Here is a 27,531-nt window from a genome sequence, read left to right as displayed (position 1 = left end):
TCCAGCCCACACACACTCCCCTGGCAAATGCACACGCATAAATTCACTTGGAAATGTGATCAAGAAAACAAGTCACCATTCAAACAAAAAATTTCAGATAAACCAACTACCTTAATGGTGGGAAGCCTATTTTGAATTTTGGACTTCAGAAAACGACTCTCTTTCTCTTTTGCTTTCTGCCAGTCTATTCATAATGCATGAGAGATTTGTCTCCGGTCAGTCACCCCCCCGCTTTCCTTCCAAATCCATCTCTCTGTAGCCAACAGCTTGTGGTTGATACCTGAAGGCATTGTTTTTTCTCTTCCATTTCAGTCTCTCGAGCTCTGTGACCTCTCAGATTACAGGTGTGGAGTAGGCTTTTTGTAGTCTAGGATGATGTCTTGACATACACCAGTCTAGCCAGAGAGGCTAAAACCATGCTGGCCTGCAGGCTAGAAGTCTGGCCTAAGCCACTCCGGGGATTTACAAAGGGGAGCTAGCTACCTAGACCAATGAGAGGGATGACTGTCTAACCTCCGGGCATTCCTATCTGGCTCAAATGTCCTCCAAAGAGCCTCCCGCCCTCACTGATCTGAAAAATAGACCCTCCCAAAATTCCCTTTAACATCACAATCTCTCCCGGGCATTTGTTGAGAAACTTTCCAAAGTCTGAGTAGCATCTCTTTCAAAATAGTACTTGTGGGCTATCAACTTTCTACCCTCAAAGATTCCACAAAGTTCGCTTTGAAGTTATGAGTGAATGTGAGATTTGGACATCAAGGAGTTGGTGGATGATTAATTGATGGTGGAGAATGGGGTGCTTGATTTGCATACATTATGGTGGTTTCATTGACGATATCAATACGTAATATCAATATATTGACATTCTCCTCATGTCCTCAATCAGCTTTCCTTAGTGTGCAAAGAACTGCAGGGCTGTCAAGGCTGTCATAAGGATGAGCAGAGAGCAATCAGAGTTATTCTTCCTCAAAAAGTGCAAGTCATGTCAGAAACTGCCGTCCTAATTTACACAGACGGCACTTTACGGACTTTTGAGCGTAGCTGCTAAAAAAGCTGTCAAGTATTTCGCCTCGATCGTTGTCAAAGTACAAACTTCATTAAAATGCACTGTTTAGAATATTGGCAGACAAGTATTCTTGCTTGGGGAAAAAATAGATGTAAAATGTGATCTTAAATATTAAATAGCGTGCCTATATCTGCAAAAAGAACCATCAACACATGATGGAACTGACTTCATAACTGCACCATATAGGATATACTATATGCAACACTTTACCTCCACACAACTCACCACTAATTACTCTTCTGCTGATTCAACCAAACAAATATTTCTCTATCTCCCCATTCAAGTGAAATAGAATTAAAAAATAACTAGGAAATAACCCCCCCCAGTAACACTTCAAAAACCCTGATTTATTGTCATATATTGTATTGGTCCTTTTGAAATGTGTCTTCAGTGGCATAAACAAGCGCTTTATGTTCATCTGCACTGAGGTTTAGGGGAATACAGGATGGTTTTCAAAGGTCTGTTGGAAATACATATATACTCGCTCACTTGGAATTTGAACCCTTGGGGACTAGAGGAGCATGGGAAGGGAATGCATGTTTGTTGTGGGGGTGGAACACAGGATGTAATATGAAAGTGTGTGACGCTTTGGGTCGGTCTTTGGGCTTCCATGTTTAACTATCTGCCATGGGCTGGATGTTACTCACTCCTGTCGAAATGACAGTGTATATTCATGTATACCAGTAACTTGTGTGTGTCAGTGCTTGTCAGTGTTTGTCAGTGAATGTCTCCTTCGGGCATTTTTGACATTTGTCGATAACGATGGATCATTTAATTTATCATGTGTACACGTATGCTTGCGTGTTTGCCTGTGTGTGGTCATCCGCGATGGTGTGATTGTTTGAGTGGTCGTGCACCTGTGAACGTGCATGCGTATGCGTTTGTGTGTGGGTGGGTGTGTGCATGTGTGTGTCCATGTACGCCAGTTCACAGTCGCTGAAAAACAGCGCCAATGTCGCTGTAATGTCACAGGCCAGCAGGGGAGGGTCACTGCCTCATCTGATTAATGACACGCCTCTCCTAATGACGGCACAGACAAGCCAACAAAGCCCCGGGACATTACCATTATCATCGCCATCCATCTATCCATCCATTCATCCATCCATCCATACGAGCCCACTTACATTGGGACTTATGGGGACGCTTTCTTTGTCTGGATTACCGTAGGTTTGCGTGGAAAATATCCCCCTATCGCTGTATCTCTGTCAACGCAGCGGTGTCAGGCTCAATGCAGCGAAGGCCCATTTCTCTAGCTGTCGAGATAGCGTGGCGTCCTCTTGGAGCGAGGGTGCGTGTGGGCGTGTACGTGAGGTGATAAATCAGCTTGTTTTGTTTATAATCAAGGTCACACGAGACGGGTATATCGGTGTTTAAGGGGGGAATAGAACATTTTTCATTTCCTCATTAGGGAACGGACCCTGCGCTTGCCGTGGCCCTGATAAAATACAAGGGAGCTTTATAGGTCTGCACAATTCATTGTTGGACGACGAACCATTAAGCTGTTTATCTGTGTCTCTTAGAGGGAGCTGTGCATACCGGATGAAACGGCCGCTTATGGCTGCAGTCAGACCCGTATCCTAATGGCCAATTAGTTACCCACGGAGCATTTGGGGCACTCCAAATCCCACTGGCTTTCCAACCCTGGAATGATATGCCAAACCACACCCCTGACCTTATCTAAACCTGGCAAAGACATTTTCCCCAACCACTATGCACAGGGAAATAGAAAAGCCTGACTAAATTACTCAGGAGCCTGTCCAGTCACGCAAAGAGAGGAGGAAAGCATGGCGGTTCCCTGCACCCCGGGTCTGAATTACCATGCCGCGGGGTTAAAGGACGGCTGCAATGACCTGTCACACACCAGTCTGAGAGCTTGGCTCCAGGGGCACCTGATCTTTCCCATTCTGTCCCCCGAACTGGCCAGATTTGAGCGAAAGAGGGTCCGCAGAAGTTTATTAGGCACTGGCAATTACCCACGAGGCCCCTGGGGGCCCATATTAAGTGGGTGCACTTTGACCCCCTCTTTAAACCCCTTCTACAAAGCCAGAGTAATCCCCACCGCTGGGCCCGAACGGTGTGCTTTAGTCAGTGCACACACACACATACACACACAGTAACAGATAGGAGTACACACTGCTGAGCATATGTGAGGATGCATACATAGAGGCATACACACACCTCTTCTTCAGAGGCGTGAGGCAAACCTCTTGTCATCTAATGCAATATAACATATGACATTTGGGAGCTACCTTTATGCAAAGCGCCTTACAGTGCCACAAATGTACAGTATATATTTTCAGTACAAGTGGGATTGGAGCCCCTAACCCTGGCCAAGTAATACACATGCTGAGATAAACACAACTGCATCCAAGTCCTGAGAAAAATCAAATTCGGCTTCTCCAAGGCTTTTATCTATATTAGTTTTTCTGTCTGCGTGAGATCGCTGTCAACCTGTGTCTCTCAATTAAACTGTTTCCTTGTGTACCCATAGACAAACACATTAGTCACACACAGAAACAAATGACGCCCGCTCACACGTAGCATTTATCAACTTGTGATGTACTGTGATGGATGTGTGTAGTGCAAATTACACTGAACCAATATAATATTCAAAAACACCCTACAAGCTACAGGACAGTAACCAGAGTGTGTTGTTGTATGAAAGTACCGTTTATCCGTGACCACTAGACATCTGTGATTTACCAGGCGTGCAAGGTATCAGGACCCTGCTGTATATCAGGGCATCATTTTAGCTTTTGATTTGACATAATAAAACCTCGGGGGCAAGCTCTGGTTCACTTTTAATTAAATGGCTTTATCGCTGTCATTAAATGTTCCAAGGACTGTGTGTGTGTGTGTGTGTGACAGCACCCCCTCAAAAATAAATATTCAGATGGCAAAGAGAGAATGACGGATAGTCCCTTGGCTGGCAGAGCAAAGAAAAAGGGGGGGGGGGGGGGGGGGGAATAGAGAGAAGAGGCCTCAGGTTCGAGCTGTGTTGTGGGGGATTGAGCTGGTCGTCCGTCAATCCGTCGGCTTACGTCTTGTCCTGACATGAGGCAATCTGTTTCAGCGTGAATCACGTGTGTGAATACATACGCACATACACACCGATGCTCTCGGCCTCTCTGCCAAGTACATACATTCTTCTTATCCCGTTATCAAGCCTGCTTAGACACACACACACACACACACACACACACACACATACACAAACACCTTCTCCCTTCTCTCTAGAGTGTGCTCCCCTAGGCAATATCTGTCCGGGCCCTTGGGCCCAACGGGGGCCCCCGTCAGAAGCCACCTTCCATCAGCCACTCTCATTATCCAGAGTGGACCCCCTCCGATCCCTATCAACCATCAACCATTACACCATGATGAAACGGCCCGCACAGGATATTGGTGTGTGTGTGTTTTCAGTGGGGTTGGGAGGGTCTGGAGAGGAGGAGCGTGGGGGGTGGGGGGGTGCTCACAGTTGGAGACAGATGTCCAGGCCGCCTCTAAGCACCCCCACCCTCCCCATCCCACCCAAATACAAATACAGACACTCACACAGATACGCGGCGTGGCAGCTGTAGCAGCAAATACAGCAAAACACTGTCTGCATGCAATACGAACAGGCCGGTCCAATATGTGGGGAGACTGGAGATTGTAAGCCCCCCTGCCGCGTACCAACACACACACACACACACACACACACACACACACACACACACGTACACACTGACAGAAGCCCTTACCACTTCTTTATCCACACTTTTTGACAGCTGACCCAATATGTTCCCCCCAAAAAACATCTTAGGTTTTAAGGATAATTCCATTTTTTTTCCATGGTGCTGTCATTTGGCTCTATGGCCTGAGAGTAGTTTATGGCCTTGAGTAAATGACATAACATGGTTTGGCTCTCTGGAAATGCCGGTATGGCCAGCAGCAAAATTGAGCCGGCGCTAAAGCTAGCTGAATGGGAGTCACAGGGGCAGAGCATTTCAATTACTCCTTCCATGAGTCCAGAAGGGTCACCTTCTTAGCCCAGGCGGTACTGCTGCCCTACCCTTCAACATAAAACACACACACACACACACAACCCCCGACATCACACAATCACACACATATAACCTGTTCATCAATGCCCAATGCATTTTCCCTCAGATTTACTCCCTCCATTTTCTTTTGTCCGCGAGCGTGTCGCCTGGTGCAGCAACACTCATTTAGGCCACTGTCGCTGCTGCTTAGCCCCGTCATCTGAGTCCATTTAGCAGCCACAACAGCTGCCCCAATCCCACCCCCACCCAAACCCCACCCATCAACCCCCCACCCTCGCCTGGAACCCCCCCCCCCCCCCCCCCGCCCCTAAATGCTGCCACCAAACCTGGGCTGATGGGTGAAAAGCAGCTGGTCCCACTAGCCGCAGTGACAAGAGCATGAAAAATCATTTCCTTGCATAGCAGCAAAAAAATGAGCCGCTGACCCTCCGGGTTGAGGTGAATGTTGAGCCAGACGGCTGGGCAAAAAAAAGAAACAGGGGCTCCTTCCAGATCGGCAGAAGTGCTGATTTTTCTTCACCATTCCGCATGAAATCAGCAGAAAACCTGAAACCCTTTCTGTCCGATCAATGAAGGGATCGAGCATTAAAGATGTGTAAAATGAAAACAATGCAAATAATCAGTTTGATAGAGCATTGCAGTGTTTGCCAAATTGAACCTTTAAGTCAAGACCATAAGCTGACAGAAAATCTCTATGGTACCAATTACCATTATGTCAAAGCCTTGGTATTTATCAGAGCAAACCTCAGGAAAACCCATTATTAGCAACTGGCCCTGATAACACTGAAATAAAAAACCACAAGTCCATGCATTGTGATGCATTACATGCAGATTATAAGCCAGATAATAGAATATATAACCTTTCTTACAATATAATCATCAGACAAACATCAGAAAATTACAATTTAATATCATGTCATTGACAGTACAGTTGCATCATAGAGTATAAATTGTTTGCACATTGTGTCTTTGACATCACACTCTGATTGCAATTGCTATCACGCACTCGCAATGTGCTTATAATGCACTTACGATGGCTTTTAATGCGATATGAGCATCACCTCAAGTGAAATGCGACCCAAAATTAAATTAAGTAATAAAACATGAGGCCCGGCGCAACGTTGGAGACCACTGTCAGAGGATGGGATGGGATGGGATGGGATGGGATGGGGTGGGGGAGGTGGGGTGGAAGGGGGGGAAGGGGGGGGGGGGGGGGGGGTTCAGTGGTGAGAAAGAGATAGATGAGGTTATCTGTCAAGGTGCGATGTTTCACGGCTTTTTAAGCGCTCATAAACGCCCGGGCCTGGCCCCTCCACGGTGTCTTGTCACACACAGACGTGTTGCAAGGAGGGTGGTGCGGCAGTGGGGGGCGGATGGGGTGGGGTGGGGGGGGGGGGGGGGGGGGGTGGGGGGGGGGGGGGGTGTACTTGGCAGCAGTACAGCAGCCGATATGACCACGGGCCCCCCACATGCCGCGATGGGACGGTAAAGGAGGCCCTCATTATCGGCAGCGCAGACACTGAAGGGAAAAGGGGAAGCCCGTGGGGAGGCGGAGGCTCTGTCCGTGTGTCTGTGTGTCTGTGTACCGTCCGATTCCAGTGGGGTTAGTTTCTCCTACAGCACCACTAAAGTGCTGGAGTCTTCTGGAGTCTTCTGGAGTCTTCTGGAGAGAGCGAGAAGCAATACATGCCAAAGTACAACCAAGCCATAGATGGCAATGCGTGATGTTACTTTTACCCAGAAAGTTGATGTTGATGATGACAACAAGAACACTGGACATCAGCACTAGTTGGTTCCCTTGATCATTCACGGGACACTGAACTGAATTATCCTGATTTCTGATGTAAGAGAGGACAATATCACCGATTTTGGGGGCGTAATGGAAAAGCAGTAAAGTAATAGTGTTATTTCTGAAATGAGTAGCCGGAGTAATTTATTACTTTTTGAGTAATAAGCCTAACACTGTGTGTTCGTGTACGTGTCTAGAGAGCTATTATGGGCCTTGGCTAACCTTCCACCACCCCCCTGCTGAATCCTCAACCCCCCCCACCATCACACACACACACACACACACACAAACAGAGCAGAACGAGCCTGAGGCATGCCAGGCCCGTTTGATTGAAACAGCCATATTTCAAGTCAAGAGGGGGGCCGTATTAAAATACTACTTGGCAGGCAAAATCTTCCCACAACAGCACCCCCCCTCCCACCCTCACCACCACCCCAACTCCTATACCCCCACCCCCTCCTCCCATCAACCTGGTACTGCAGAAAGCGACTCAGGTCCGCTCCGTTTCCACACTGGACGGTATTTGTGTGCTCACAAACACAGATACAATCAACACATACGCGTATGTGCCTGTACATACATCCACACAAGTACACACACACACAGAGGCAAACTCCTCCTCATTTGGAGTGCAAATCCTTCCAATCTCCCGGCATGGGGAGTGTTCACCTATGTCTGGCTCAGCGGCAGGTTCCCATCCCCATCCTGAGCTGGTGGTCCTGCTCCGGCTGTGCTCACCCACGCAGCAAGCTTGAGGTTAATCCACCGCAAACCTCCCGTGGCATGGCATGTTGGCCCTGTGTGTGTGTGTGTGTATGTGGCCGTATGTGTGTTTTCTGCCAATTTTTCATCTATGCGTGTCCTCTCCCCAAACCCTCGCCGACCAGCAGACTCAAACTCAGCAGAGTATGGACTCCGTAATTCTGGAGCAATTAAAGTGGCGTTGTGGCTACCGAGCGCCGGCGCCTCTCTATCCTGTTCTAGTCACGCTGGCTAGCTCTCGGCTCAGATTCGTCTCCAAGAAAGAGAGGCAATCATTCAATCAGTGTCTGCAAGCATTCGCCCTGCTGAAGTGTCCTTGAGCACGACACTGAATCCCTACCAGCTCCAGGCTGCTGTTCTGTATCTGACCCTGACCCCCCTGTGAAGGGGGACAGGAGAAACGAGAATTTCCAGACAGGAATCAATAATATCACATTATTAAAAAGCTGTCCTAAAGCTATATTAGTCGCTATCTTTAGACTCTTTATGGGAAATGATGATAAACAGTGAAGGCTTGTGACCTCCGAGGAGGAACGGTATCACAGATGGAGTACAGCCAAGGTGAGCGGCTATTCAGTGTTTGATCCATGTAATCGATCAACTTAACGACTCAAGCTGCGTATTTATTGGCTTATTTCCTCTTATTATTCTGTTTAATTGTCCTTACCGCTGCTGCCACTATATCAAAAGACCGGATAAAGATATGAAGGGTTTCACTCCAAAACTCTGTATGTTGGATAATAACATTAAAGGACTTAACAACTTCAATAATAATCCAATGTGAGTTTTACTTCCATACCAGCAATAACTGTGTAGGGATAGGTGTCACTGTCTCGATTTCAATCATTTTGGAATGAAGCTCGTCATATATTCCCGATACAGATGCAATGAATTTGCCCTTCACAAGCCTTCACTTCAATGGAGACTGACAGATATCCTGTAGGGAGCATGAGAAAATGCATCCCGAAGCCTCACATCTCTTTGTTACAAAAGCAAATGTATTCCTCTGTCATGGCGGCTATAATGTAAATGACAGAGATAGAGACATGGCATGTCTCTTCAAATTACCCCAGTTAGTCATTAAATATTCAAACTGTTTGACAATACTTCATTCAGCGTGAGTGGCTTCCCACTCCTCTTAAAGCTGAATAAATTATCAGGTGAAGCCGTTCATGCCAAGAGCTTTTTTTTTTTGACAGAGGCAGATCTGTCAGCAAAAAAAACACACAGACATTTTTTGGGGGGAATTTTAAAGGACATTTTCCCTTTAGCGGGGGAAATATACTGCGCCTCAGAAACGGAGGAAGAAAGGAGATGAAAAGGCATTTTGATGGAGTTGTTTGGCAAAAACAAGCCAGTGGAGATTCAGAGGGAAAACAGTGTGGGCTAGGGAGGGATGGAGGAGGAGGAGGAGGAGGAGGAGGAGGGGTATTTGCAAACACGCACACTCATACGCACACTTGATCTGATTATAATTCAAGCAATATGTCCACCAATATGTGATGGGGATATGAAGTGTGGACAGTGGTGGTGTGTGTGTGTGTGTGTGTGTGTGTGTCGCACCATAGGACAGCCTCCCCTCCTCCCCTAAAAACAGCCACATGGAGAACACAGACGAAAATGGGCGGTGTGAAGAGTGAAATAAATGAGTAGAAGGGGAAGCATGTATACATGGCATTGCTGAGGAGCACCAATGCCCCCACCCACCCCCCCCTCCCTCCACCCATAACACCCACCCCGGGACCCCCCCCTCCCCCAAAACAACAATACCATTACAGAGGTGGTCGAAGCTCCTGTGTGTGGTCAGCTAATAAAGCCATTGTCTGGGCCTGAAAAGAGGATTACTTTAATCTAGTAATGGCCGACGTCGTGCGGCCTATAGCAGCGGGGCAAGAGGGTCACCGAGGATTGCTGAGAAGCCCATTGTAAGGCGAACAGCGTCCGCCTCTACCCCCCCCCCCCCCCCCCCCCCCCCGGCCCCATATTGCCCCAAGCTGACCCTGTGGCCCAATCGGGCTACTGTAGTCAGTTCACCCATCTGGAAAACCTGAAACACCCCTTTAACCCGACCCTAAATGGAGAATAGGGGAATAGGGGCTATAGACAATGGGTGCGCACACACACCCCGCCCCCCCCTTCCTCAACCATTCTTTACTGAGCATTGTCGTAGGATGGTGGCATTGAGCGCTTTTAAGTGTTCTGCTCCAGCAATGAGTAATTTCAAGTGAAATTTTAACAGGGTGATTTATAGAGCAGAGTCGCGTAGTGTGATGCTGAAATTACAAGGGGGTGAGGGGGGTGAGGGAGGTGAGGGAGGGAGCGGGACTTGTGCTCACTCATTCGTTCCATTGCTGGTACATTCAGCAGTTCATTCACACCGACTGCGGTTACATGCTGGAAATGGCATCGTTGTCAATTAATTATTTCCGATTGAAGACTCCAAATAAACTCATTCCACACTACAAGTGATCTGAAAATTTGTGGTGTTTGGTGTTTGCTTTGGTGCATATCATCAGAATAAATGTAGAGAAGAATGTTTTAGACTTTCCTGGAAACTCATAGAGCATTATATATAAAGAAAACACATTGGTTTAAGAATGTACATGTCTGTTTGCCACTAATATTCTCCTATTGAATGGATTATAACAGGTTATACCATCCCTTTCATACCAAATGGAATCTCATACAGAACGGGCCGGTCTATTCCACGAGGCATTTTTAGTCTGATGCGGCTATTATTCTGACAATTAATGGAATATTAAACTTCATGTAAACCAACCATTGGAGGATTTTGGTGTAGGCGCTTACACCTCCATTTGTGAAAAATACCCAGATGAGAGCAGAATACAGTGTGTGTGTGTGTGTGTGTGTGTGTGTGTGTACCATCACATGGGTTTTCTAAGCTGTTTTAGGTCCTGCCAATTTATTCAGCTGTGCGTCTTGCTGCTTGCACACACACACACACACACACTCACACACTCACAACTAACCCTGTCATTTTATGCATGTGTGCGGTTTCACTTTGAGGTCAGTAACTTTGACACTATCCACTTTCCCTGCGTCCCATCGCAGAGGCGCCTGAGAGGTGAAGAAGGTGAACCGTCTTCTCTGACACCGGCGCCGTCCTCCTGGAGACGGGCCAGTCCGCCCGTGTCGGCCGACCCGCCTCCAGCTGTCTCTGTCCACTAACTCGACGTATGGCCGGTGCCCAACCGGCGCGGCGGTTCTCTCCCTGTCAAACGGCTCGCGAGTGCGTTTCGCGTATAGCCGGAGCAGATGGTAGTCAGGCGTTGTGTCCCGCCTCGTGCCCAGCACACGTTTTACCCGGTGCCTATTAGTGTGCCATGCTCCTGACTACACCCCCCACACCCCCGCCCCGCCCCTGTACAAGAATGGCAGAAAGGGGGGGGGGGGGGGGGGGGGGATGGGGGAGGGGAGAGCAACAGTGCCAATTTTCCACCCTGTCAACAAACTCCAAAAACAGATGGATCTTGGAACAGAAATCCATTTAGCTCCACTTGAGTGACTTAAGCCCCCGTTCGCTGACCTTTTCTAACTCCGCGGTGCGAGCCCGTCTTAAGGCGAAATGAATCTCGTACAAATACACACGGGTAGAAATCAATAAGCGTTTTCCACAGCTGTTTGGCCTCGCATTTACCATTTGCAGACAGGTCAAATATGCCTAAATCCCCTTGAAATACCTGGCGACTCGTATTACTTCAGCCATACCGAATGCCCATTGGCAAATGCTTCGATAAAATCGATAAAAAAAAGTTTCTGAGGGTTAATTTTTGAGTGAAAAACCGACTCTGAAACAGCCCCTCTGCTGTGACCAGGCAGGGAGTTGGAAACGTGAGACAGCTCAAACTGACACAGAACAAACTGTCTCAGCAGTGATGTACAACCTAAAAGCATATTCAACCAGGCTGACATCAAAGGAGCGAGCGGTCTCTATTGTTAAACAGGCTCTCATTCCCCAATAAGATGCTCTCGAGATGACAATAATAGTCATCAACGTATCAGGAAAGAACATAAGCCTCTAATTTATATGCAGGGGGAGGTAGGGGGGCGTGTCAATCAAACAAATGCTAATTTAACAAACGTTCATTTGAGAACAAGAGTGCTTTTGAACAGCTCTGACATTCTCTACCATTACATTTTCCACCAATGCTCCTCACAAGATGCTACGTCACAGTTGAAAATATTAGTTACGATCTCTCTCCTAATAGAAATAATATCCATTGTCAAATTCAAGAGTGCTCCTCTGATTTAGCTCTGCATGGAGGCCAGCTGTCTATCATGCTGGCAGTACCAAAGATGAGTTGTCCAAAATCTGTCTGGAATGAGTCGTCCAGTGACTAGAGTGGATTGCCAAAAACCAGAATGAGTCATCCAACAATTAGAATGTGTTGTCCAATGACTAGAATACATTTTCCAGCCACTAGAATGCGCTTCCAAATAACCAGACTGGGTTGTCCCACAACTAAAAGGAGTTGTTCAACACCTAGAATGAGTTGTCCTATAAGTAGAATGATTTGCCCATTAACTAGAATGCGCTGTCCACAGACAGAACAAGACTCCTTCAGCTGGTCTAACATTCACTACTTTCCTGCTCAGTAACAACACTAACAACCAGATATGTCTCCCTCTGTTGCTTTTATGTCCGTTTGATCCGCTCTGTATTGATGCTCTGATTGTGTTTGATTGATGTGTTTGAACTGTGTATTGATTGTGTTGGCCTCTCCAGCTTACTGTCTGTCATGAATGATGCCTGAAATTCCCCAGATGTATCCTGCTTCTCATATGATTTGTATTGCATTGTTGATTTTTCCTGCATGTGTGTTCAGCTCTGCTCATCGTGTCTGTGCTGCTGTTGCCCCACTGTTTTCTTTGCCATTTATTAGCATCCTTACCGTATCTGCTGTTTGTTTTGTGTTCAGTGACTAAAATGACTAAAATGTATTCTTAAGCAACATACCTCGATGAATAAATACATACAAATATTCAAAAATACATATATACATTCATACATACAGTGGATATCAAAACATTACAAACCCTTTCAAATTGTCTAGTTTTAATTGCCTTGATGCCTAAGATGAAAACAAATTAAATCAGACTTCACATTAATTTGCATTTACATGTAGTCACCAGCAACATCAGGGTAAAAACAATAGCCTACAAATTTTTGACAATGTATTAAGCATGGAAAACTAAAAGACAAGGGTGTACAGACTTTTGATATGCACTGTACATACATGCATGCATTCATACATACATACATGGTAATAAACGTAGGAAACAACCAACTAGGACAGACATTTGGGGTTAGGGGAGAGGGCCTGGTGTGTCTGGCAGTGCAGTGCCTGTGATCAGTAGCTTAGAGAGATAATGGGGCGTGATTGGACACAACGGTTGGAGCAAGGGGCCTTTATTGTTCTCCGCAGCCCCCGTGGCCCCTGCGCCACACTGTTGTTAAAGGGGGGGAGGAGGTTAAAGCTCTTCCTCACACCACCTGTTGTCATCTCCTCCTGCCCTCCCCCCTCCCCATCCTCCCGCTATTGTCCCACTGACCCTTTATGACACACAGAAAGAGCACACACACACACACACACACACACACACACACACACACGGGCTGGTCACTGGTCTCACTCCCCTTTAGTCTGGTCTAATTAATTCATGGCGATCCTCTGGAGGAGGGTTTAGCTGATGGGCCCGGCTCAATGACCACCAGACGGCCTTATCAACCAGAGGGGGTTAGCCGGAGGCCCCCGGCCTCACTTTGGCCATCTGATCCCCCTCTTTTAAGACCAGGATGGCCCTCGGCTCTGTCTTCCACAAGGCTGGGACCTGCAATCTCATTAGTGAAGCATGGACACACCTCGGAGCTTAGACAGACAGACAGACAGACAGACAGACAGACAGACAGACAGACAGATACTGTACATACATACATACTAAGATAAGAGAGGTTGATGTCGTCATGCAACTGAGAACCTCTCTTTTGAGTTCAGTATGAGAGGTGATCATGTCATCAACTCCTATTTGCTCAATATATTGGCTGCAAACACACACAGACTGTTTCATGGTAGGGCTATGATGAACCATGACGAGCCACATATCCTCATACACATGGTTTTCCATACAAACAACTGATGGGTAAACAGCACAGATTTGCACAAGTGGGTGGATGATAACTGGAAAATGAGACTTGTGACGGTAGCTTCCTTGACAAATGGATGTGAATTGACAAACTGCTTCAGACAGCTAGTGGAAAACATTGTATTGCTCCTGTAGATGCACATGAAGAGGCAGGGCTGAGTGGGAAAATCAGGCCAGCAGGGTACACACTCATTCCCCACTCATAGATTCCCAGCCCAAACTATTTTGTATTGTTTATAAGCTTATCATGGTATTGGCTATGCCAACTCTGATATATCTGTCTGGTCCTGTTGTAAACAGATTGTAAAGGGTAGAATCGATAAGTTTGTAATTAAAGGTGCACCAATACCAATTTTTCAGAACCAAGTACATGGGCCAATACGAGTACCAATCCAAGTACTACTCATTCATCAGTCCTCCATGCCGTCTAGAATTAGCCTGTTGCAAAACAATTACAGGAACAAGTGCATCAATTATGCTTATGAAATTATGCACTTGTGTAACAATCAAATTAAAACGTAAATAGTAATGATAAATGACCATAATAAAATAGGAAATAGGCTACATAACATAGGCTAGACGATATAGCTTGTCTTACTTTTTACATTGGTGAAACAGCTTATTGACGGACTCTGAAAAACAGGTTCCTCAGAACAGGCTAACAGACAAAAACAGGTTCTTCAGAATAGGTTAACAGATAAAAACAGCCTATTCAAAATAGGTTAACAGATAAAAACAGCTTATTCAGACCAGGTTAACTGTTAAAAACAGCTTATTCAGAACAGGTTAACAGATAAAGAGCAGTGTTAGGCCTAGCAAAACAGAATGGCATTTCGCCTGCAGAGCCAAGTCTCAGTTTCACGTCAGGAGACATTTCTCATCCCGCCGGATAAGTTTTATATTGCGGCATGTCATTAAAGCATCCGTATCAGGACAGCTTCATATGGTAATCGGAGTACGAATAAGTGGGATCTGGATCGGTACCAAGTCCAATTCTACTATCGGTGCACCTCTATTTGTAATGTTAGCAGGTATAAAGACAGACTGACACCAGCTCACTGGCCAGTTGCCTGACCCCACAGGTATTCTGACAGGCTGCATGGATGTCTAGGTCAGTACTGCCGCTCCTTGCTCTACTGTGTATGACAGCATGCACCGCAGAGCTCTAGTCACCTCCATATGGCCCCAGACCATAGGGGTTAATAACAGGGAGAGAGGGCAACTGGAGGGGAGCTTGGCCTGTGGAAGGAAGTGGGTGGGGGTGGCGGGTGGGTGGGGGACTTTATCTGCTTTATCAGACCCACCCAACCTCCCCTTCCCTCCCACCCTAACCGCCCCTAACACCAAACCCCAAATCCTCTCACCATTTCCACATCCATAAACCCTGAAATCCATTTTTCTGGACGAGGCTCTCGGTGATCACATATGACAGGTGTGTGTGTGTGTATGTGTGAGTGTGTGTGTGTGTGTGTGTGAGAGAGAGAGTAGGGGGTGACAACTGGTGACGGTGCCGTTCAGCTGTTTCTCACACACTGGCATCTAGGATTACCGTGGGTGAGAAAGTTGTTTGGACTACTGCCACACGCACTTACACATGTACACACACACGCACACACACACACACACTCGCACACAGAAGACAGAGGAGGACAGGAGTTTCATCAGCTCCTCACCTGTTCATTCTCTGAATTCCACAAGGCAGCTGCCATCTTGAACCTCCAAGGCCTGACCTCAAACCAACCTTCAAGGTTTTACGGTGGGTGGGTGGGGGGGTGGAGGTGCTTAAAAACCCTTAGAGTTGGTTTATTTGAAATGCCTCTGACCCCGCCCCCACCGCCTCCTCCCTCCCCCTCGCGGGCGTGAATATTCATGAGCCATCACGCCTGGCAGTAGAGACGTAGCAGGCGTAATAAAACCGTCAGAGGTATAAAACACTCGACAAAAGCAGCCAGGAGCCTTGGCAAGTCGCTCTGAATGTCAAATCCCCACCCAGGGGTGTCTGGCCTGTTAGGTCTATTGTGCTTGACTGACTTTTATGCATCTGACAAGAATTGCCCTCTTCTCCTGGCGTGGAACTTCGTAGGCCGCATTTTCAGGATCAAAGCATCTCCTTTTATCCGTGAAATCGGATAGGATTGGGGTGAAAAACACAAATTTAGGAAGGAAGCGTTTGGGGAAAGTGTCGGGGGGAATCTGTTTTTAATGCAGCGTAATGGAACGTTTTGGATGAGAAAGCGCAAAGGAAGGGATTTATAAGGTGTATTGCTGGATGACAGCTACACTTATACATAGATAAATGAATGCTAAGGAACACGGGAACAGTGTTTTTCCTTTGGTATTAATATTTTCTTTTGATGCTACATTCATGACAGGCTGTATTTCTAGGTGCCAAAGTAAATGATGATGTGATGTGATGTGATGATGTGCAAGTGTGTTTTTCTTTCATATTCAGTACTATGCAAAACCACTGGTGTCATGTTTGTCTAAATAAATGCAGATCTAGTGCTACCTGTCTGTCAGCTATTTCAATCAAATCTGAGGACCTACTGAGGCTTGAAAAAAATGTCACACTTCATGCATCAAACACGTCATTAATATTAAGTGTCACTGAGGTAACTAAGCGTGACTCCGCTTGATGAGTTATTGAATGCCTAATTGTCAGTGTATGAATGCTCGCAAATGGATAATGGCCTGCCTACACTTGAGAAATAACCAATTACCAATCCAAACACATGCGCACACAAATATGCATTACAACTACTATAGTTTCCATAACTAAAAAAAAATGACTTCTTTGAATACCTACAAAAGCCAGTACTTTACATTTTACTTTTACACTTTATTTTCATATATGAGGTTGAGTACAAAGAGATCTGTCATTTGCAGTAAAACACGGTGGATTTTAGCTCCTGTAACTGATGCTGGCTTTGATGAAACTATAATAAAGGAAACTGATATTGACCCATCAAATTATTTACAAGGACCATGCCAATGCAGAGTAATTTGTTAAACTGTGGGCTGATAATTTTGGCACAAAATCGTAATTTCTTCCAAAAGCAGCTAAATACCGGAGTACTTGTTCATAAACTGCTCTTTTAATTTTACTTGAGAAATATTCAAGTACTCTTACTCTACTTGAATAAGGTCAGTTCTCACACAGACAGACTTTGACTGAGACTTTGACTAAATTATGACGTCAAACACTGCAAAACAGCAAGTCACTCCTGAAAAAAACTCTCCAATCAGGTACGTTTGTTAGTACTGGTGCACGGCTCATCGCCGAGCTTCTGCCCATTCATCCATACTGCGGCTCAGTGGCCCTTCATCACCCCGCCTGCCTCCCAGCCAGCAGCAGATGGGACCGCGAGGGGTTAAACCTCCTGAACCTACCAGCCGTCCCGCTGCGTTGGCTCCCGCCCTGATACCAAATATACACACAAACACACAATATACGCGCACCGCACAGCTCCCTCTCGCTTTCCCAGAGTGCTTCCAAGTCACCGGCTGGGGAGCAAAGTGACACCGTGCCACAAAGTGCCATCTTGTGCCTTTCGCTGATGCCACGCTGAGCCCCCTGGCAGCACCAGGCGGGCTTATGTGCCTGCGGTCTTATCTCCGGCCCCATTGGCGCCGTGCAGAGGGGGCTGGCAGGAGCTGGCGTTGGCTTGGCTTTGGCAGGAGCCGCTGTTTGTTCTATATAACCTCTCTCTCCGGAGGCAGCGCTCCAAAAGCTAGCAGAAAAAAGCGTGTGCTTGTGTGTCTGTGCGCAAAGAGATGTACGCACGTAAAACACACACCCTTTTTTTTCGAGTAGCAACACGGATTGAGGATTCTTATCTGCGAGAGCAACTGCTGGGCACCGAGTTGTGTCCGTTTGTGTGTGTGTGTCTGTGTGTGTGTGTGTGTGTGTTAGCAGACAGCTGCAGAGAATGTCACCTCCCCTCGGACCACAGCATCAGCTAGGGAGGAAGCGGATAACCGGACAGACAGAAAAACAGATAGACCAGCTGAGAGACACCGGCATCAAAGACAAGAGCCTCGGAATAGACTCACACAAGCTGAGGATAAAAAGGCGAAACCCTTCTGGCTGCAAACATGACCCAGCACAACCTCGCAGAGCCTGGATTGAGATCCTGTCGATGCTGGCCTACGAGGGATCTCAGAATCCCTTCTTATCTTCACCGGCTGCCGGCAGTGTCCCGAGGGTGCTGGCAATAATAATGGGTAGTGTACTTGGCTTGGGCAATAAAATACAATCCAAATATCACAAATTAGGAAAAGCAGAGATATATTAGGGGTAACTAAAAAAAATAAAAGAGCTCAAAACTACTGCAGTGCAACAGAAACATGAGGGATTATTCATGGGGGATGAGAAACTTGCCCTATTCCTCTGCACCACAACACTATTCACCTATTCTACCTGCTTGGCTCCCATACGCCCTATATCATAAACACCTCGCAGCTTTTGATGTAGTTAGCAAACAGAGCAAGGTGAAAGGTTATTCTTCATTCTGTTTGAGGAGCGCTCTTAGTTAAGCTGACGGACGCTGTCCAGCTCCCGGCCGTTCAAATCCTTTCGAGAGAGAGAGAGAGAGAGAGAGAGACAGAGAGAGAGAGAGACTGATTTATGTGCTGTTTTTTCCGTGGAGGCAGTCAGGGGAAATTCAGCCTGATTATTAAGTTAGGGGCTGGAGCCTTTCAGGAAAACATGATGCCCGCCCCTAAGGTGTTTGACGGGAGTCTAGAGTTTCACCGACTTTCGCTGGGAGTGGAGCTCGTTTTTTCCTCGTTCAGCTGGTTTGCGTTAGTGCAATGAGAAATTCCTGAGATGGTTTCAGTTTTAAAGGGTGGACGATATCGGGAGAGGCCGGAGTGAGAGGGATTGGAGGAAACGTTTAAACTTTCACTGGCGTTTCTGCAGGAGCTGCTGGCTGTGTGCTGTCAAGAGCCATTTGGTCTGAAGTAGTATATAGGCAAAGGCAACCGAGGCAAGAGCTCATTTTGTGTTTAGCATTTTTATATTTGTGTTACGTGGCTGTCAATATTGATACACTGATCAGTCCACAGACTTTCAATCCTTTCCTCATAACATAAATAATTCAGCAGCATCCAACTAATAGTCTATATTAAAAACAGAACGTTATTTTCTTACAGTGTGACTTATCAAAATGCCTCGAAGCAGCAACAAACTAACCCGCTACCATTCTCTTCTCTTCATATAAACAGCCATGAATTCTTCAAATTGCCCGAACTGCTGTCAAAACAGAGTTCTACTGTATAATGATGCTGTAAAGCAATAGGTGATGACCTAATCTAATAGCAAAAATTTAATTGGCCCCATCCGCACTTCATTAGAGTGCAACCGATCACAAACGGCCCCACTGTGAAAAAAAAAAAAAAAAAAAAAAAATTCAGCGAGGCGTCTGTTGGAAAACCTTCTGACAGGAGTTTGTTGTATTTTAGGGGGGGAACATCTGCTAGTGAGAAGCTGCCAACTAGCAGTGGCCTTTCCTACCCCCCCCACCCCACCCCCACCCCCCCCCTCCCTCCCAAGAAAGTTTTTCAGCTTTCCTGTCCAATGGCGACAGCTGTTATCTTTTTCGCTAGAGCTAGCTGTCATCCATCTACATTAACAGGACCGGTCGCAGAGGCATGGTCAGGAAAAAAAACGACACAGAGGCCAGGCTCTCCGCGGCGGGGGAAAGATAGGATGGGATGTCGGAGGCTGGAGAGGAGGATGGGGGGCCTCGGGGTGCGAGCTGCCAGGAGATCCGACACCAAGGTCAGGGGGTTGCGTCTCGAGTTAACTGGGCCGAGTGATGCCAATGATAAGAGACCAGAGACTTCTTTGACGCTGCCTTTACACTCAAGAGTCTACTCCTCTTTTGTTCAAGTGCAGCTAACAATATTACCTGTTAAATGTATCTGTCCTTCATTTCATATTACTGGAGCTATAGACTACACGGATACCATGATGTTTGACACCTGATACTTGGACAAGCACTAGATGATCACTGCTATCTTTTCCTTGCCTATGCACAGACTGATGTACTGCACTGGAAACCATCTTTTTGTCTCCATGCAAAAAAAAAAAATCACTTGTTCTCTTTGTATTGTGTGTGAGGTCCTCTCCAACTATATATTTCATGTAACATATGAAGTCTCTAATGTGAAAAAAGCACCTATGCACCGACTCAATTTCCTTTCATGTACTTGATAAATATATGTGATTCCTATGTGGGCATCATCATGTGTCAAGTGTTTTTCTCACTAATCATCATGAAAAAAGGAACTCTTGATACGTTTTGTCATATCTGATCCATCCCTCCCACTCTTTCTCTGCATCGGTACTCTAAACCGCATGCAATTTCAGCCATTTGGTTCATCTACTCCCTCACACACACACACACACACACACACCTGAGCGCTCAAGCCGAAATGCCGCAAAAAAACCAAGCCACTTACTTGCCACCTCCAGCGATGCATTGCGACTGACCGCCTCGCCCAGGTAGTTCCGCGCCACGCACACGTAGACGCCCTCGTCGGGTTTGCTCCGCCTGCCGTGAACGATGCGCAGGAAGAAGAGGGAGCCGCTGGGCAGAAGCATGCGGTGGGACCGAGGGTCCTCCCGGTCCGTCTCGACGCGCTCGCCGTCTTTGTACCATTCCACCATCGGGGTCGGCCGTCCCTCGGCCTTACAGTTGAGGGTGGCCGGCTCGCCCTTGGATACGATCAGATCGGATGGGTGCTCCACGATCCGAGGGGGAGCGTCCTCTAGCCTCGGCCGGGATCCTGGTAGGAAGACAACAAGAGGGGGGGGGGCAGAACGGGTTAATTTTGGACTATACACTAAAAAAAGATGTTGTTCCTCAGAGGTTCTTTGGCTGTCAACAAAGGGGAACCATTTCTGGTGCTGTTGCTCCTCATAACATTTTTTTAGAGTCTTATGTGGCAGCAACCGGACTGAAAATTGCAGAAGAAATGTTGCTTTGTCACATCAAGAAAGGGTATGATTATAGCCAACAAATCTCCCAACCTCAAGCTGTCTGGTGCTTTCAAGCGCACACAATGAACAATCAATGCAAAACAGAAACAGAGTTAACAGTCTCCATTGTTAGGGGCTGTGAAAGAGTAAAGATGCGGTGGATACAGATCTTGCATGGTGAGCTCAATCAAAGGAGAGGAGAGCGTGAAGACAGCATGGTTTTTGTGTACTGCACTAATATTAGAGGAAGATTTTAAAGTGGCACTATCCATTACCTGACAGTAAATGTTGTATTAAGTAAATTCCAAGCACCAGCACCAAAAACTGGACGGTCAACAGTGAGAACACGCAGAGGGGAACATGTTTGGATTGCTCAAAGACTGAGGATGCAAAGTAAACAGAGCGCTGTTGTGCTAGTGTAGGAAGAGAAAGACCTATAATAAGCACAGAACATCAAAATCCTCTTTTTTACATTCTAGCCAGTGCACACAGGAGGCAAGTGGGCGGCACAACTTATAAAAACACATTCGACTGCCTTTTCTCCAAAACCTCTCGAGTCGGGTCAACAGCTGCAGAAAAACACACAATTTTATCGGCAGCAACACGGTTCTGCGAAACGAGCGCGTAATGTAATTGCTCGACAGCTACATTCAATATACAAATCAAGAGGACGTGTGAAATTACATGCTCTAAATTCAGCGTCTATCAAAAATCCCTCACAATAGAGGAGAAGCATGAGATAAATAGATGTGGTAGAACCGTGTTAATCAGAAGCCCATGGGAAAGTAGGTTGTTTGAACCAGTGAAATCTTCAGATATCTGAAATACCCAAGCAAAATATATGTATTTAGAAATACCTTTTTCTCCCATATGCTTTTTTGTTGAAAATGCCTTAGATTGTAAGGCAATTCCAACAGGTGCTCTATGCATGGTGCAGGGTTGAGATAAATGATTTATCTGGATAAACGTAACATATGGCCGTCCAACGCTCATTCAAAAGCAAGTGGACTGTCAAGGGTTTTTGTTCAGAAAGGCTGAGTGAAAGACAGAAATAAACGAAGACAGAGAGACGGGAAGAGACGGAGACGGAGGCGAGGTAATTCCCGCAGGTTTTTGCCAAGCTTTGAAATTGCTTTTTTTTCCCTCTCTATCTTTCCTCTCCCTCCTCCAATTTGAATGACAGTGTGGTGGCGGGACAATTATGTATGAATAGCAACAACACAAACTCAAGCACCACACCAGGCACGAGTGAAATTTCCCCCCGGACAGCATTTCAGTGAATGACACCGGGAGGCGCATCTCGCCAGTGTTTGTCAGAATAACAGAGTTTTGTTCCGGTGTTGATTGTTGCAGCTTTCGTGATTTTGTATTTGCATGATTATTTTTTTTTTCTTTATACACACAGTCGGAAGACGCTGCTGCCTTGTCTTGCCTTCCCGGTAATAAGCTAAGCCGATTTCAAACTGAGGATGGAGGATCGCACGGTTTCCCTCCACAGGTGCATGTGTGAGAAGGAGTTCAAAGGTTCAAACTTTCCTGATAACAGCTGATAAGGAAATGAGAGGGGAAGGGGGAGGAGGGGGGAGGGGGGGCTTCATACCCAGCAGTCTAAATGTCTTCCCTCAAAGTGACAAATCATCAGGGGTTTGGGAGGATTAACAACTCCACTGAAGTGCTTTTCGTTGATGGGGGATATAGAGTACTGTCTGATGGCCCTGCTCTCAATGCAATTACATTCACAAAGATGGAGAAATGGGAAGCTGTGAATTGGAGGAAATGGTATATTGAGGCTTTGAAGTAACTTCTAGTAGAGAATTTAATAGCAGCTGGGTTTCATTTCATTTGAGCTCGGGCTTAGTTTTGTCTGACAGACGCTTTCAAGCCTTGAGAGCACACCGAACCGATCAGATAACCTTTATTTAAGATTAGATTTCACTGCCTTTCATGAGAAAAAAACATAGTCTATCTGCAATTTTGGTATTTCTTGCTTTTTTTTCCTTGAATTGAGTGTTCTTATTGTCTTGTGTTTACAGGCTGAATGAGTTTCATGACCCTTGGGCCCAGTTGAATAGTTTCAAATATACTTCTTTGCTCAATTCCTCAAAAAATATATGTACTCGATTATGTCATGAACTGTATTCAAATTAAGACGTTCAATGTTGTGAGTACATTGTATGAACTATGGGTTCCACAACTACAGATTTTTTGCTAGTTACCATTCAAAGTAATTGCTGACTAGCTGACTAGTTGCAGGAGGTACAATGTGAACACTGGATCACCACTGATGTGCTTGAAAGATTTCGAGCCAAAGTAACATGAAAAAATAACAAAACAAAATAAAATTGGACCTAAATCAACCATTGGGTACATTCAGCGCAAGTCTCCCTTCAGCACTACAGTTCAGTTGGTTAAGAAATATAAAAAAATTAATACATTTTTTTAAAAACTAGGACACTGAACTAATTTTTCACTTTTCTCTAAACAACTACCAACATACACATATGTTGAATACTACCTCTGCACTGTATATGTTGGAACATAATGTTTACTGTTTGTTTACCTACCACTACTTACTTTACCTTACCATTATTCTATTCTGTGCACTATATTGACTGTGTATATTGAGTATTGAGTCTAGTGTGAATATTATGTATTGTATGTTTCGATTGCGTAATACTGTAACTGACTGTATAGGCCCTATAGTGTATATTTTGTTGAATATTGTCAATTGTGTATACTGTAAATGATGTGTATAGTGTAATATTGTATATTTTGTCTGATACTGTGAGAGGAAGCATGTTAGATTTCCAGTGCACTGGTTGCAAATTAAAGAATCCTGAATCTTGAATTAAGCAGTGCTGTACTTTTCATCCTTTTTTTCTACAGTTATTTAATATTCATTCTATTCAAATTAGTTACACAATCACATATGCAGCAAAATATCAGTATCCAAAGACATTGCATGTACTGCCTTTAGGAGCTGCCGGTTAAGTCCTTGAGCAACACAAAACAATTCATGGGCTGTCATTCAGTTGCGTGTGGTTTCAACTGTGGCTCTTAAAAAGAAATACAATTCTGCTGTTGGTCACATATGGCAGAAATGGATCACAGCTAACTCAAATAAGTGTATTTAACATAGTTGATGGTTCTTGAGTCTTTGTGGATTTACATTTACTGTACGTTTGTCGGGAACTCCCCAAAGTGCAAAATCGAATCTGTGCAAAAGAGTATGCACGATTTCCCTTGAAACTACCAGACAAAACATTTGATATGGTAAATTCCTAAAAAAACATAAATAAAAGGCAATATTCTTGCGAGGTCGCTCTCCTGTGGAATAAAAAAAATGAAAACAGTCATTGTTTTGTTAAGTGCCTCTCTTCCCTCAAGGTCTCCGAGCCGTAGATAGCGGGGAGCGTTCATTCAATAGTTTTTGGTGGCGTATGTATCATAGGATGGCCGTGGGATTCGCAGGGTGGGGGGGCTGCGAGAGCTCAGCAGGACGGAGGCTTTAAGAGCTGACTCATAAATTTTACAGTCCAAGCTGGTCGGAACAAGCCATGTGGAAATGTTAAGCGCAGGCTTTTAAAGGGGAAGAGACCACCATGCGAGGCCGAGCTAAATATCGTCGAGAGGACTTTAAAGCCAGTTTAAATATGATAATCCTATGACCCAAGGAAGTTTAGGCTCGATTAACTGAACTGTCACTACTGTCTTTTATAACTGGAGGTCCCGCCCCCTTAATCTGTGATGTCACACAGATCTACAGCTCAGTGGGAAAAAAATGGAAAAGGTGACATTTCTTCCAGGATGATTTTCTAAGCATGATGGGATGTTTTCTGAATCAATACCGATAGCACTACACTAATATAAAGCTCATTTGAATGTAAAACTAAAGGTACTCAATGTACAAGCCTAAACAGTTGGACTCAGATTTCTCATCTAGCTCCTGACTGTACATCAGTATAACAGTACAAAGTGATGGATGTTCATGTTGATAAATGGACTGCCATAGACCAGAGGAATATTTTAATTACTAAGCTAAGCTAAGTAGTATTCCCCCAGGTAACCAGCTCAAACGGATGGTAAATGCATGTTACAGATGAGGACGAGGCTGCAAAAGTTGGACAGCCGGAGTCTGGAGAGTATGATTGGTTGCCGTGAGAATGGACGAAGTGTCTTATGGGAAGGTCTGGGCCTCTGAGACCTATTAGCTCCTGCCTATGGTGTACTATGGCAGGACAGCAACAACCTTCAAAGCTGCATGTGAGCTAATGAAACCAGAGAGAAGTTGTAGGAGTTGAGCCTCTGAGAGCCCAATTCTGTTGGCAAGCATAGCGTGTGGGGAAAAGGTGAATTACAGCCTAAATTGCAATGTCATAACAAAAACAGGTGTTTGTTTACTTGATAGATTGGCATGTGATTTCACATTTAAAACTCATAGCTGTCAATCCTTAATGATAGTGCGAGTGTTGCAATATCTAGTCTTTAACTGTCAAAACAACGCAATGTGCGGATCTGTTGATCAAGCCATTTGAATTTGAATTTAGCATAATTACATGGTGGTTAATCCAGCAGAAGAGAACACAGCAATGTTATTAATTCCACTCAGCATGAATCTTTCATGCTTACCTGGTGAACCCAACCTGACTGACTGAATCAAAAAGGCTTGTGTGGTGCATTCTGCATATGGATTATATTCGAACACCAGAACGAATGCACACACAAACAGAGTGAATTACTGTCAAACAAGTTCAAAGTCTTTTTAAGTGAGGAAAAAGGAGGAGGATAGAAAAAAAAAAGCCTGGAAGGGTGACAGAAAAATAGTGCGCGAGGCAAAAGCGCACAAGAACAAATGAGAGAAACCGAACAAAAAAACAGCCATAGGGAGCACAAACTCCTGCTGCAAAGTCCTTTCTATAATGGAGGATGGGAAAGTGCTGAGGCAGAACTTTTCACATCTATTACGAGAACAAGTGGCTCGGTCTGTCCTGCTGATATAAAACAAGAACAGACGACCACTGCCAAAGAGCTACAGTGGCTTCCCAGCCCCCCTGCCAACTCCCCAGCCTTATTTCACCAGAAACCCCGAGTGGGCTTTCATCCCAAAGCAGATTTACTTTGTCTGAAAAGGCGAAAGCATCAGCACGTCACCCAATAACTCCCGCAAATCACTCAAGTACTCTTTTGACCGAACGAGAATGGAGGGCGATGAGCTATTTGCATGCGGGGTGCGGCCACAGCGCTGACATCAGTCAAAATGTAAAGGAAAGCTGCTTTCTGGATATCAATTCTTGTGACTGTGAAGATCAAATTTAAAACGTCTCACATACTCAAAATAGAGATTTTTTCTATTGGGAAACAGAATTGTATCCCTGAGATAGAAGTTGCTTTGTCTGACAATGCAACTTTGTCCGACGTGAAACCAGTTCCACTCCAAATCTCCAGGACCGGCTCCCTGCTAAGAGGTCACAGGTCAAATGAGTAACTGTCAACTTGTTTCAGGCATGTGAGTAGCGGTGTGCCAATGATGCTATAGTTGAAAGTTGTAAGGTAAAGAAGTACATTGTCTTCTGTGGATCTTCTGAATAGGAATATGGAAGGTTATGTCTGTCCCATCACTGTTAAAAGTTTCATTTTCATTCTTATGTCATTTGCTGGTTGAAGACTATGGCAAAATGACGAGTTAATTTCAACATATAGTTTTATATGACAAGCTATCCAGTAGCCATAGCAACTTTGTAAGAGATACTGAAAAATTTGAGTTGTGTAAAGCAAGAGAGGAAAGGTGTATCTCTGTATCTTTTCCAGAAAGAGCAGTCATGGCTGAGCCAAAGAAATGTAATAAAGATTGCATTTAACAAAATCAGCCACTATTCTCCCAATACTTCTGGTGTAATGCTCGGATGTTGGTCTGACTCATGAAAAAGTATCCGTAAGGCGTAGTCACTTTGTCTGACTATTTGTCCAGCGCCCAGTCTTGAGGTTAACACAAATCCTCACACCTACTTACCAACTGCCTCGCTATGGAAACTCCAGGTCGCTACCCATCCCCAAGCCAGCCCTATCGGCTCACAGAAGGTATACGTGTCATGACACATAAGATCAAGATCGTCAGAATATTCAGTTCTCTGTGGCCCCGCGGTGAAAGGGACATAAAACACGGATGGCGCCTCAGCTCTATCAAGTCTGCCATCGAGACAGGGTGAGAAATGTCTTTCATTTCAACATGAAGGACTTGAAAATAAATCTGAATACTGCTATATATCAAACGCCTGCACTCCTTATCATTCTGCGGTGGGTTGTAGGAAAAAAAAAAAGATTAAGCCATGCTCTGGCTTAGCAGCTAAAATTAAGGCTAAGCTGAGCTAACCCCCCCACACCGTACTCAAGATAACCCCCTTCCCCGCCCAATCCCACTTAAAAAGAACTAGCTGCTAATGGCCATGGGTGGAAGAGTCTTTTTACACTGAGATTCCAGTACAACAGCAATAAAAGTGCCGGCCACTGGTGAATTGAAAGAGGTTTATAATCTTCACAGAAGGGACAGAGGAGAGGAGAGCGGGGCGAAAGATAATGATCAAAAGAAAATTCACCAACTTTCCTATTCCCATTCCAATCCCTCCCTCATCTGCAATTCTTTTTAGTGGGGTGGCCTCCCTCTAACAGAATTTGTTGTTTTACGGCTTTGTTGCCTCCCCCTCCTTCCCTCGATTTTCACCAA

The 27,531-nt window shown here is 45.4% G+C and overlaps 1 protein-coding gene across 1 annotated transcript in view; it reads right to left on the bottom strand.

The window, feature by feature from the left end:
- robo3 (roundabout, axon guidance receptor, homolog 3 (Drosophila)) overlaps window positions 1-27,531 on the bottom strand; it is a 151,320-nt gene that overhangs the window by 52,300 nt on the left and 71,489 nt on the right. Inside the window, exon 2 of the mRNA XM_071924522.2 lies at window positions 20,291-20,617. Within this exon, the coding sequence (XP_071780623.2) occupies window positions 20,291-20,617 (327 nt within the window). The remainder of the gene's footprint in view (window positions 1-20,290; window positions 20,618-27,531) is intronic.

Source organism: Centroberyx gerrardi, chromosome 11 (genome assembly GCF_048128805.1).
Source record: "Centroberyx gerrardi isolate f3 chromosome 11, fCenGer3.hap1.cur.20231027, whole genome shotgun sequence".
In the NCBI taxonomy this organism is placed as follows: Eukaryota; Metazoa; Chordata; class Actinopteri; order Beryciformes; family Berycidae; genus Centroberyx; species Centroberyx gerrardi.
This window is presented reverse-complemented; position numbering and strand designations above follow the sequence as displayed.